Below are 13,619 nucleotides of genomic sequence, written 5' to 3' on the forward strand. Positions count from 1 at the left end.
GGGCTTCAGCCAGATGTACTTTGGACTTCCAAAAAATACAACCCACTAAAGGACCCTCTCATTGACTCAAAATTGAACACAAATGTTGATGGTAAGTAGTGCCAGTGATCTCCTCAGAGCTGGTTCTGAGTTAGAAATATGTTAATGTGCCATAATCCACATCCTTGTTTTACCCTTCATCATGTAGGCTGTGGCTGTGTCTGTGGTGTCCTGGTTAGCCTGCCCCGTAGCACTCAGATACTGGAGGACGTAGATGTTTGGTGCGAAGTTGATCATGTTCTGTTCACCACAACCATAAGGCATCTGGATGAGAGAGTCCAGGCCGCTGATGGACGGACCCAGGATGTCACCTTTATCACCATGGAAACCAGACAAATTATACAAAATGAGTAAGATCAGGGAGAGGAGTCCAACCTAAGACCTCATTTTCCATATTCTGCTTTTACAGTTCGTCAAATCAAATATCACCAAATGTCTTCTGTAGTCTTTATTTATCTTATAAGTTAACTTACAAATTGGACCAGTGTGTAGGTTAGTGGCATCTAGCGGTGAAGTTGCAGATTGCAACTAACTGAACACCTACTCACTCACGTCTGCCTATTTAATAAGAATGAGAACGGGCTGTGAAGTGAGCAGGAGAAACTACTGTGGCTGCAAAACCTTATGGAAAAAGTGAGTGTCCCGTCTAGGGTTAGTGTTTGGTTTGTTCTGGGCTACTGTAGAAACATGGCGGACTACAAAGTGATCTGCCTAAATGTGAAACACTGGACCTTTAAATTACATCAGATACGTAACATTACGTAACTTACAATCTTTTCCTAAACACAAGGAAGTGGTATTTGTGGCTAAACCTAACCAAACTGCAACACGTTAACCACGCAAGCTTTATTTTAAAAGTCTAATTACAGGGACATCTTTACCGTCATATTTTGAAGCTATATTTGATGAGTCATTTTTATCTCATTAGAAAAGTCCTCTGTGTGTTTGTCGTGGCATTTGGGAGACTTACCAAAAGTCTCATCATAAATGAGTGTGAGACTGCAGTGCGTCTCTACAGCAGTATATTTTCTGGTTTGGTAAGTTTAATTTTTGAAAACTGGTGCCATGTAACTTTTCCTCCATATTTTTACATTAGTATGTTCATCAGGTAGCTGATGTCATCTTTGAAATGTCACATGCAAACTGTGTGTGTGAAGTGATGTTTCCACTCATGACATGACAAACTACAGCCAGCTGCTTCCTCACAAGTTTCACTTAACCGACACTTAACCTTTAACATCTCTACAATGCTGGTTCTCACTGTTGTTATAAATATCTTCTATGGGTAACACCTGGAATGGACAGGAAAGTATGATCTCAGTGTGTTGCAGCTTGTGTTGCGTCTGCACTTTGTTACATGGAAAAGCAACAGTTTAACTTCCTACACAGTTTGCTGTTTGAACATATGTGTTCAAGGGACTCAAAAACATGAAGAAACTACCTCTGGTTATTTTAATCCATGTTTTCTAGAACACTCGAGTCCAATGTTTGAAACATAGAGTCCATATGTGAGACACACTGCGGGTTTGTGTTGCAATTTTGTAATGAAACAAAACCACATCAAGACAGTAAATTAAATCTATCTCTCTCGATCAATTTGGCAGAAAAACTGCAGAAACAAATGGAGTGTAACTGAGAGAAACTGGGAAATAATTGTCCTCCAAGTAAACTTACCTTGCCTGCACGCTAACGTTATCGCTAGAAAAATACTATCTCAAGTGTAAGTTGGCTAACGTTACATTGCCGAATTACTTCACCAGCTAATGAGAATCTACGGTGGCTGCGAAACTCATAAAACAAAAGGCCCTGTTTTAGAGGCAGTGTTTGGTTTGTCCATTGTGGGCTACTGTAGAAACATGGCGGTTCAACATAGCGGACTCCATGGACGGCTACACGCAATGATTCTTATTTTAAGGTGATTAAACACGAATGAAAACATATATTCATAATATGTGGTATTTGTATGATATTTCATAATGCCGACATGTTGTTTTTTTTGTATTTTTTCATTTTAGGTTTGTTGAAATTTCTATTTAATTTCATTTTATGGGTTATTTTGGGTATAATATGCTATCTTTGGACATATTGTATGTTTGTATTTTGTGGAGCACCTTGTAACTCTAAAAATATGAAGTGAATTATTATTATTATATTATAATCAGGCCAAAATCTAAATTAAAGTCATATTGTATGTGCACAATTTAAATGTTTGATATATTTAATTGAGATGAAAAAATAGGGCATGTACCAGACCAAGCAACACTGATTATGTGTTGTGTTTATTGAACACACAGTTAATCCTATTAGGAATCAATGATGTTTGGTTGTTTCACAAGGAATCAGCCCAGACCAGGTGATCTTGTTTTGTTTCACAGCAGGTTGTGACTGTTGTGTTCGGTGCATTTACATACCGACAGCTGTCACCGAAACCCTCTCGCTGCCCTCCACAACATCTGCCGGGAAGGTGAACATCACATCTCTGGAAAGGCTTGGCCGTGAGGGAGAAACCTCAAACAGCAGCGAGGCGGAGAACGACTGCTCGAGTCCTTCGGCCTGCAGAAATATGAACACACAACACACAAACAAACCTAGTGAGTAATAATTCTGGGAAAGGCAGAGATGTAAAACAAGATCAACACTTTTTTGGAATAGAAGATGAAGGTCGGCTAGATTAGAAGAGTTTCCTGTCTGAGACACTGTGTTTGTTTTGGAGCTGCAGCAGGTTGACAGATGCTCTAATAAACACAATCTGACAGGTTCAACTCTCACTGATGTTTTGTTAAGCAAGATGCTGAACGTCTGACTCCTCTTTAACTTTCAGTCAGAAACCTCTGATCAGCACCACCCCCACAATATGATTAACATCTTGGGAAAAACAAAACAAACAAAATTTTATAACTTAAAAAAGAAAAACTTCAATCATATTTACTGAAGAATTGTAGAGTTCTTCCGATACTGCCTAAAATGTGGGATCGGGCATCAGCTAGTACACACCTGTGCACCATTCCAATACCATGTAATTTATTAGCCCCGAGTTTAAGTTAAGTTTCGTCCTTGTTCTTATCTGTATGTTTATTTCTGTGTATTAAAAAATCTAACCCTAACCCTATTATCCCTAACCCTGACTCAGATGTTCATAAATTCCTCTTATTTGTCTAGTCTTCCATTGCAACCTCATTATCTAAACCTCCCCAGTCCCGTTTTTCTCACAGCACCTTGACGAGCACCGTCCTGAGGATGCGGTCAGACGCCGCAGACGACATGGCTTTCACAGAGATGGGGATTTCTCCGAGGACCACCGGCCTAATGGGAAAGAGGATGGACGCTCCGCTTTGACTCCCCACAGACACACGTCGAACACTGGGCATGGGGATCTCATCATTGTCCGGGTAGACAAACTCGTAGGTGTCACTTTGTGCAACAACAACCATGACCTAACAAAGACAGAAAGAATCCACCCAGATCACATTAAACAGAGGTCAGACAATACAAAGATTGTGGGAGGACACACAACAAGGATATTGTCGTAACTGCAAGAACAATGGCTCTCTAAGGGTTCAATGAGCTCTTTTATGCAGCTTTTATGTGTTGAGTGATTATATGTATGAGGTGTTAAATCCACTGATGACACATTAGATTTTGGCAACCTGATGCCTAAAACACCCAGCGAACCTGTGAACCACATTCAGCACTTGTAATCCAACACCTGCTGTATTCTACTGTTGGTACACAGTGACATGTATCCCACTGTCAGACATCAACATCAACATTATTTATTCCTGTGACGTACACCATGATTTTCAAGACACTGGAGTTGAAGCTGTAGTTCAACAGTTTTTGTGTATTTTATAACAAAGTCAGTCAGGTTTTATTTGTTAAGCCCAATATCACAAATCAATGAGCTTCACAATCTGTACAATATATGTCATCTTCTGTCCTCGATATAGATCAGGAAAAGCTTCCCCCAAAACCCCTTCAAAGTCCCCTTCAGAGTCGCAGATTGCAACCAATTAGCTATCCAAGTGCTTAAGGAGAAGTTTTTATGTACTTTTTTCCGGCGTGATAACTCATCACTATAGTAATATATAGGTGGCTGGCAAAGTGGTCGTGGAAGCAAAAGTTCTGTTCAATTTCTAGGAGGCCGACAGCTGGAGCACTTGAAGACTTGGTTGATCACTACAGTAAATGAGTAACTGCATGAAAACTGAAGGACTAAAGTCAGTTATGACTCCTATTTATCAGTAACTGCTGGCCCAGGGGCAAATCCCAAATTTGCCTCAATGGGCTTTATAATCTACAGTATATGTAATCTTCTGTCCTTAGACCCCCAATTCAGATCAGAAGTTTATAGGATTTAATGCCATCTAGCAGTGAAGTTGCAGATTGCAACTGACAGTCAGAGACTTGGTTGGACTTCGGATTACTACAGAAGATGAGTAACTGTATTAGAAAAAAAAGTTGAAGATACGAGTTGCTTACATAACAACTGAAAGACAGAAGTCAGCTACGGCTCCCATTTATTAGTAAGAAACATCCAATCACAGTACTTAACATTCAGTAACATGTTCCACCTATACAGGGATTTTGAACTGCCGGACCGGGAGCCCTCCATCCCCCTCACTCCAAGCTCAGTGTCATGATATAAAAAATATAATATAACCCACCCTACAAGATTCTATTTTTTTTTATTTTGATTGATTTTTTCCATTTTTTTTATATCAATTTTATATGCAATACAATGAAAACACAATTCTATCTATAAAAGAATCTATAAAAAATGTGAGGAGACGCAGACTGACCTCCAGGCCCTGTGTGAGGTAGTTAAACAGAACGACTTCCAGCAGCAGCTCCTCTCCTCGGATGACGTAGGCCGGCAGATTCACGGACAGGAAGAAATCCTGGAACACTGTGAGCTGCAGGAAGATCACATGGAAACTTTATACTGTCTCATCAGGTCATCAATACAAAAACAGAAAAAAAAATATGTCTAAGAAGGTTCCTCAAGGTGTTCTTAGTATTATTTAGCCTTTTTTCCAGGGAGGCATCAAAGGATTGTAGATACCTCTACAGGACTCTCTATGATGCCCAGGCCCAGGTTCTCAGATATGACGAAGGCGGTGGCTGTCCAGGTTGTGATGCTGTCTGGGACAGTCAGAGTTATGTCTGCTGAGTTTGAACTCCTGCAGAAAAAAAAGATTAAAAAAAAGATATGAAATAATGCACTGTATTTACCTAACACCTTTGTTTATTGCATCAAAAACAGAATATATTAGCCATACATTAGATATATCAGAATCAGAATAAGAAATACTTTATTTACATTATATGTACATTACAGTCTTTTCTTTTGGATAGACATGTGTTTTAATCAGCGCTAGGAAATAACGTTTTAGGTATTCTACAATGTTATGTTTCTGAAGCTTTACCCTGTGTTGGTATCCATCCATATCCAGGTCTCTGGAAAGTTCCAGCGCTCTCGTGGCTCCTGTTCTTGCTCCCACTCCTGGGGACTGTCTAGGTCAGAAAAGAGATGTATTCCCTCCCCTGCTGTTTAGAACATGAGTGTCAGTTATATTAGCATAAGAAAATGTGACTGTGAAAGGCAAACTTTTGATCAAGGTTGATTTTTAAAACTTACGAAATATGGGATTCAGTGGCTGTTCCATCATGTGTAAACTGGCATCAGTCAACGCTACAAGATCACAGGTCTGCACAAAGAAACACACATGAAAATACACATTTGGATGGAAAGCTCATGAAGGACTAGTGACACAATGATTGGAAGGCTTCTATAGTTAAACTCTGTGTCCTTTTGCACAACAGCGTTGCATAATGTCTGCATGTACCGGCCAAAGAACACTGTGACATCTGAGTATGCGGCTCAAAACTGTGGCTGTCAGAAACAAGTTAATGTGTCCTGTTATGTTCCAGAAAACTAGATATATCTCACCATTGTCAGGACAGAGGATTAAGGATTGGTGATGTATTAGTACTGTACAAAAATAACCGTTCTACTAAATGTTCTGTTTTTTCTGCAGAATTAACTCGGCTTTTATTACATTTAATAAAAGTCTTTTTGCTGGAATATCTTGTGTCTGCTGTTGATTTCCTCTGCCACCACATCATTCAATGAATTCCCTCACTGAATTTTAAGAATCCATCTTGCCAGGCTTCAAGCTATGTGCTTGTTTCCAAACCATCATTGTTTGGATGAATCAGCGTCCTCTGAGGAACTGGTTTAACACTAGGTGTGACACAGTGAGAGGTCACTATTTGTTCAAAAACAGCAATGGTGGCTCCTAAAGAGCTTAGCTAGCATCAGTTATATCAGAGCTGGAGAGTATTTCTTTATTGAAAGAAGAGCAAAGAAAAACACTGAAGGCTTTTCTTGATGAAAAACCCAAACTGGGTTTTTATTGTCAGATGTAAAATGTGCTAATACGATACCTGAATATGACAGAACAATACTCTTTTCAGTATTACCGTTAGTTTGAGAACAATGTTTATCTAAAATACCTTTTATACTTTTATATATATATACCTTAAATATGCCAAACAATCAAAACATTAGTGTTTAATGTCTAAATACAAGCCCAAATAAAATACTTTAAAAATTGCTAAGTTCTGTTTAAACAAAGAATATGTAAACAATACTGACCAGGTAACTTCTGACACTGGACAGTTTTAAATCTCAATCCTGTGGACACATTTTGGTCTGTACTACGAAAGCATCAAGAGTTATACCCAGCCCAGTCATAACTACTGCTGAGCTGTGAAGTAGTGAAGTAGTAGTTAAGTAGTATACTGTTAAGTAGTAGTACTAGTAGCACTTGATTGTTTCTTTCTTGTCGTTGAAGAACACTGGTCGCTTCCAGTTTTCTACCAAGAATTAGCGTTGGTTTCTTTTAATCGTGACCATCTTTCACTGAACGTGTGCCTACCATCATGGTGTTAGATCAGAAAATAATTTTAATTTTAGTATGGTATATTTGTCACTGTTTTGGAAGGTGCTGACAAATCGATGTCCTTATATGTATTTTGTTTGATTTAGAAGACTTGTTAGCCATCGTAGTTTCTTAATCATGTCTACAAAGAAATAACAAATGTTTCTTTGTATCAGTGACAATGTATGGCAGAGAATGTATACAAGAGTAATTATAATTAAATATAATCAAGAACAGTAATCCTGAACAAGCATTGGAGACTGTCCTTCCTGAGTAAACAGGAGTCAACACAATACTGTAGTGAGAGAACAAACATGTGATGTTTCTCTGGGGACGCTAACCTTGAAGACAGAGTACGGATCTCCCTTCCTCAACATGTCAGACATGTAGGCGTTGTCCATGGAAACGTCGTACTCCCCCATTTCCTTCAGCACCTGTGAAAGCAAAACCAACATCCTCAAAGTCGCTACTGTTGCAGCCCACAAAGACCAACAAAACAGACCATAACACAAAAAGAACACTTATTGTTTAAAACCTGTTTGACCAAGCTGGGATAAAACAGTTCATGGTGCCTCAGTTCACACTGAACTGATACTGGGGTGGGGGGCTGCAGATTGGGTTTCACAGTACTTGCAGGGGACGTTATACCCGGAGAAATATGGGTGTAAGGGCGGTGGACATATAGCCAGACAACTCTTTCTGTTGAAAAATATTAAATTGGACACGACCCTGGGGAGCTTCTGGTATTCATCGTGTACAGAATGATCTGTTGTAAACGACAAAGAAAGTTATAAGACAAACAACTGTCTTTACAAAACAGGAAACCAGTGACTCAAGGCTTTAAGATTTCAGGGGTCAGCCTGAAGTCACAGCGAGCTGCTTCACTTGCGGGGTTTAGTAAGAACAAACAAATAATACACTCAGTTAACAAGTTATGTCTGAATCCCATAATAGCAAATATAATAGCTCAGGATTAAAAGGGTCAGTTCACACAATAGTACAAAAGACTAAACTGGGTCACTTGCTTTTAGTGATATCTATCCATGCAGACAAAGGCACCTAAACAATGGAGCAAGCAAAGGAGTTGCAGCCCATTCATTTATTAAAAATGATGTGATGTTTGATGGTGTTATGAATGACTCTGATGAATTCAAAACTGTTACTCACAGCTGAAAGTAAAGAACACAATGAAAAACAATTGTTTTAATATATAACAGGGCAATAGGCTTTAAACTGAGCTCTATTGCAGGAAATGGCACTTTCAGGTGTGAAAATGTTCCTACCATATTTCTGCCTGTCATTAATCTTAGACTCCTCAGACTAGATAACTAGGCGCCCATGCATGAAGTTAGTTTTGGTGTATATGTGCAGGTTTTTAAATATCTTTTTTGTGGTGCTCACATTGAAAAACTAAGAGTCTACAGCCTGCCAGGAGCTCTGTGAGGCTGTATTTCATTTAGTAAAGCTCGGGATGTGAGTTTTTTCTGATGCTCTGATGTTTTTTCTAACCATCTCCTTGTTGAGGTCATTGTGTGATCCCGCCCACTGCGTTGCCTTGTCGACCACCAGGATCCCGACCAGAGAGGCGGGCTCCGCCACTGCGACCTTCAGTGTGACCTGGTCGGCTGGCTTCCTCTTAGTGTTGCTCCAGCTCAGAGACACCTACCAATCACAGGCCAGTCAGTCATATACCATCATAACATACACAGTTATACCAGTGTACACCACTAGTGCCTAACTAATGTAATTTATCAGATAGTAAATTATCAGATAGAAACATATTATGCATACGGGAGCAATGGTGGTTGTTTAACAATGAAGATTACCATGATCCCGCTCTACTTCACAGTCGTCTTTAATTCAGAAAAAATGTAAAAAAAAAAAATCACCTGGTTTTGTGAAGTTTGGGTGATGGGTAGCTGAATCACGTCGTTGACAATTTCTCCATCGGGATGCACGCAGTAGATGATGATGCAGGCCATAGGAGCCCAGGTGATTTTTGGGACCAAAGCTAGAACATCAGAGCTTTTCCCTGCAGAAACCACCAGACCTCTGGACTTCACCTTCACACAGAGTAAACAGATGTTTGTTCTTAATTCTTTTAGATTTTCTACTCTAAAATAAATTCATAGATTTTTTTGGCCACTAGGGGGCAGACATAATCCAAAAAAGTTGACAGGATTATGACTTTATAAAGTTGTACATGACAAACTTTATTGCTATAGAATTTTAGCTCTGTACCACTAAAGATTAAGTTAAAGTGCTGCAGAAAACACAAAAAACTGCAAGAGTAAAATCTTAGAAACAAATAGTAGTGCAAAGATAAAATAAATAATTGTTTGGATTATATTTGTATTTTATTGTTTTATTTTATAGATCAATGTGAGAAATTCAAGTTTATTCTATAGTTACACTAAGTTGTTTTAAATGAATGCCCTGATAAATTCCATAAAATGTAAATCAGTTGTTACAATGTGATACTCACTATGTAGTGAATCTCAGTCATTGGGAAATTGCTTTCAATGTGCAGCTGGAGAGGTGAACCAACCTGAAGGAAGAGAAGGTTGTGATAAAACATCAATAATTATTTGTTTGTAGTGTTTGTATTTAATAGTGTAAGTACATCATGAAATAAATGTACATCCTGTTTGACCAACAGTATTTTCCATGATGCTACCAGACTTTAATCTGAAATTCCTCATGTTCCTCATATTATATCATATTACCTTCAAAGGTCCAGGGGGTTTCTGAATCTGTAGGTAGGAGTGACTGGGGGATGTGTAGCTTCTATAGAGTTGTAGAGTGTTGTGGCTGTCCTCAAAAGAAGCCTAAAAACAGACAAACAAACAATAACTAGATAAAGTTGTGGAACAGTCTTTGTTCTCTCCTGCTGCTAGATAATCTTTTTGGCATCTGCAGCAGACTTAAAAGTCACAGTTCGTCCGTGGACTTTAACATGAACGCTAACATTAACATCTTTGTGTTAGAAAAACATCTTTTTCCTACCGCGATGAGGTTCAGGTCCTCTAATAATTCAAATTTACCATCACGCTCTGACGCACTCTGTCCTGAGTCCTGTAATATTGATTACCTGGTGTTACAGTTATATGTTCTAACTTGAAGGTGCCCTGTGGAGTTTTGTTGTAGATAAACAAAACTTTTTGGTGTTACTGACAAAAACACATTAATTTTGTTCTTTTTACTGTGAAGACTCAATACATTGTTAGACTGAGTCTGCAGTCAGGATAAAGGGCATGTTTTAAGGTGATAAAAATGTCATCTTACATCAATTGTGAGTGTTTCAGTTTCATTCATGAGCTGGATGTTGAGGGGTATTATTCCATCTGCAGGAACAGGAAACTCCATATCTTCAGGTGGTATCTCTTCTGGATAGGGACGCACATTTGCCGAAGGGCCCGACATGTTTGATCGATGAGGCACCATTTGTTCCTCCCCGTCCATTTTCCAACTCCACGGACTTTGCTTTCGCTGCATCACTGACACTTGAGCAGTCCTTAGCGGATCATCTTGTGACAGTGGCTTATTATTGTATGTAGATATTTTCAGCTGTAAAACCAAGAAAGCTATTAACAATATGCTTTTTAAATTGAATCCTTAGAAATATAGAGCCATGTGTAAAATCTATTGTGAACATTTCACAATGTGCAGTAAGAGGCTCTTGTCTTCAGATGTATGTGTAAAATCATGAATGTGAAAGTAACACCTTGACTAGTTATTATTAAAAGGTGTCATCAACAGGCTGGCAAAAAGTGAATGAAAGTGTCACTCATTATAATAGTGCACATACATCAACATTTGCATTGTGAAAACATTAATAAATGTGCCTAGGTGAGCAAATAGCTAATTTGCCCCCATTGTACCAACACAACTAAAATAATTTTACTAAATTAGTAAACTGTCTGTAATAAGAAAAGGAAATGGAGAAAGTAGAAGTAAACAAATTAGATTTAAATTCTACAAAAGATATATTTTCCTTACCCTGGCAGTAAAATTCAGAGAGGGCCTTAATATTTTGGGATAGCAGTCGAAGGAAACTTTATATCTGAACTTTGCCAAAGACACCTTTGCTGTACTCTTATATGTGAGGCCTGAAAGATGAGAAGAAGTATCCACAATTAATTAAAGATCGTGCAACATCAGTAATATTTTATAAATAAATAAACTGCACATATAGAACAACTCCAGGCCTCAAAATCATCTGTTTCCTCTGTACTGTCATGACTAGTTTTTGGTTTTTCTGCTTACATATTGATAATATTTGCTGCAGTGACTTTACTGCGCGTATGGAATCACCTGGAAAGAGCACACTACTTGACCAAATTTAAAAAAACAATATCTCTTACTGAGGCCGATTATATGTACATACAAATGTTTATATTGACTATGAAGCCTGCTTTTTCTTGCAGCTGTTTAAGTAAGAATTGTAATTATGTATATACAATTGAACCTAACTTGACTGCATTTGCAGGAACAGTGGCACAACTTAGACAGGGGTAAGATTAGTACCCTAGAGGGCACTTTTTCATCCATTTTGTCTATTGGAACAGCACTGTAGAGGACAATTTATAATATATTATGTTTTATCTACCATAGGGTCATCCAAGAGGCGTGACCAGGCCTTAAACGTTGAATCCTAGCTTTGTTCACATCGACAAGGATACAATTACAGTTCAAATGTAATTTTAAAATACAGAACATTTTATATAAATATATCTAAGGTAAACAGTACTGGAATCAACCTGTAAAATATCCACATCATAAAAAAATCCTAAAATCTCCCTAAATTCCCAGAAACATTACTGACCTCAGTGTCCTCGCTGACTATTTTGAAATACAATTGTTTATGAGTTTTGATTGTCATCTATACATCCTTCCCAGTGAAACAATGTACTGGAATAAGACTTATTTATCAATACATAGTCCCATAAATAAGTGCAGGATTACCTGTGAGGTCTTCAGTCACATGAACCACAATCGTTAGAAAATCATCAAATTCGTCATAGGAAACCATTTCTAAAGCTCTTTTGCTCATTGGGTGGTAGTCAGGAACTTCAAACTGAAAATCTGCAGTGCCGTCAATCTAAACCAAAGCAACAGTGATGTCATTAAGGTTATTCATTCACCAAAAAAAAATAAAATAAAAATAATGCTACATGTCCATCTGCATTTACAAGATGGCAATGTGATGTCTTCAAATTCCTTATTTTAGCTGACCAACAGTCCAAAACACCCCAAATATTGTGAAGTTTATTAAATATTGTATACGTTTAAATATAATGACACACCTCGCTATCTTCATCATAAGCATCTTCAATACCATGAAAATGATGCAAGAACGTTATATTCATGTGTCCCTGAACAGGTTTGCCGTACAAGTACCTAAGGGTGAAAACACAATAATCTGAAATAATCCTCAAATTTTATTCACAAGCAAGATTATTAATTAACAAACATGTAAATTAAAGAATTCAAAGTGAAACAAAGGTCCTCACTTTGCTGTGACGGAGCCCCACAGAGTGTCCTCATGATAAATTACATCCGGAACATTTATCACCACTTCAAACTTTGGAAGCACTGCAACCACAGACACAATGAATGGATATTAAAGTTCAGTGACACAAGTGCTGGAAGATGTTATTATTTCAGAGGATGTTTACATATATGACAAAGATTGTAATGACACATCATCCAGATTTCATTATATAGGTCAGAGAAAATGTACATACCATAATGAGCCACATTAAAATGCTTCTCACTCGAAACACTCTGAAAAACAGACAAAACAATAAAACCTTTTGATTTAAAACAACATTATGTAACTTGTCTACCTTCAAAATAATTTTGATGTTACCCTGAGTTGTAATGAGGTGACAGGGGCCTCTGTCACTCCCACTTGCACCATTTACCCACCAACTATGTCAGTGATTTTGGTGAAACTGGATCATATTTTATGGATAAAATGTTTTCTGGGTTTCTCTCAGCTGTCCTCCAGCTGCTCAGAGAAGGTTGGGGAATCGCAGAATTGAGGTGTGTACTTACACTTTAATTTTGTAAAAAAAAGGAAGTGAAAGAATCCGGCAATAGGACAAGTAAATTGAACTGACACCTTGTAATGAATATTATCCTGTAAACACATTTAGTTCATCCACGTTTGTATCTAAGAAATTCTGAGATTGGTTTGTACAGTCCTTATGAAAGCCTAGTAAGGTACACTTAGAGGACTGGGTGCCATGTAACAGACTTACATCGACTGTAGTGACGATGGTCCATTCACCCAGAGGTGGATTGTCAGACAGCTGAAACTCTTTGGACACAACCCCAAGGACGCTGTCTTCATCCAGCCACTGTCTGAGCAGGTTTCCCCTTGGACTCTGGATCAGGTAGAACATGGAGAAATGACATGATGCTACATAAGTGAGGATAAAGCTGCAGCATTTTCTATTGTGATGTTTTGTGGGAAAAAGTGGCAGACTTAAGGGGCAGGGGGCAGAAATAATAAAAAGGGATTCTGTGTAATGACCAGCAGGGTGCAGCTCCATTGGCTACAGTAAAAACTGATACCATGCAGCCTTATGCAGAAATGAGTCGACCTCTCAGTTGATTTATGAGCTCAGT

The 13,619-nt window shown here is 38.3% G+C and overlaps 1 protein-coding gene across 1 annotated transcript in view; it reads right to left on the bottom strand.

Moving 5' to 3' along the window:
* The window catches only part of cd109 (CD109 molecule), a 31,621-nt gene that overhangs the window by 6,600 nt on the left and 11,402 nt on the right, over positions 1-13,619 (bottom strand). Inside the window, exons 8-26 of the mRNA XM_035679198.1 lie at positions 13,250-13,375; positions 12,731-12,770; positions 12,497-12,578; positions 12,290-12,383; positions 11,949-12,084; positions 10,983-11,092; positions 10,269-10,550; positions 9,710-9,811; positions 9,469-9,531; positions 8,873-9,046; positions 8,493-8,645; positions 7,325-7,417; positions 5,678-5,747; positions 5,466-5,586; positions 5,102-5,216; positions 4,839-4,952; positions 3,255-3,473; positions 2,451-2,592; positions 174-350 (exon numbers count right to left, since the gene is read on the bottom strand). Of these exons, the coding sequence (XP_035535091.1) occupies positions 174-350; positions 2,451-2,592; positions 3,255-3,473; positions 4,839-4,952; positions 5,102-5,216; positions 5,466-5,586; positions 5,678-5,747; positions 7,325-7,417; positions 8,493-8,645; positions 8,873-9,046; positions 9,469-9,531; positions 9,710-9,811; positions 10,269-10,550; positions 10,983-11,092; positions 11,949-12,084; positions 12,290-12,383; positions 12,497-12,578; positions 12,731-12,770; positions 13,250-13,375 (2,413 nt within the window). The remainder of the gene's footprint in view (positions 1-173; positions 351-2,450; positions 2,593-3,254; positions 3,474-4,838; positions 4,953-5,101; positions 5,217-5,465; positions 5,587-5,677; positions 5,748-7,324; positions 7,418-8,492; positions 8,646-8,872; positions 9,047-9,468; positions 9,532-9,709; positions 9,812-10,268; positions 10,551-10,982; positions 11,093-11,948; positions 12,085-12,289; positions 12,384-12,496; positions 12,579-12,730; positions 12,771-13,249; positions 13,376-13,619) is intronic.

Source organism: Morone saxatilis, unplaced genomic scaffold (genome assembly GCF_004916995.1).
Source record: "Morone saxatilis isolate NCDOM2014 unplaced genomic scaffold, NCSU_SB_2.0 Contig7, whole genome shotgun sequence".
NCBI classification, from domain to species: Eukaryota; Metazoa; Chordata; class Actinopteri; family Moronidae; genus Morone; species Morone saxatilis.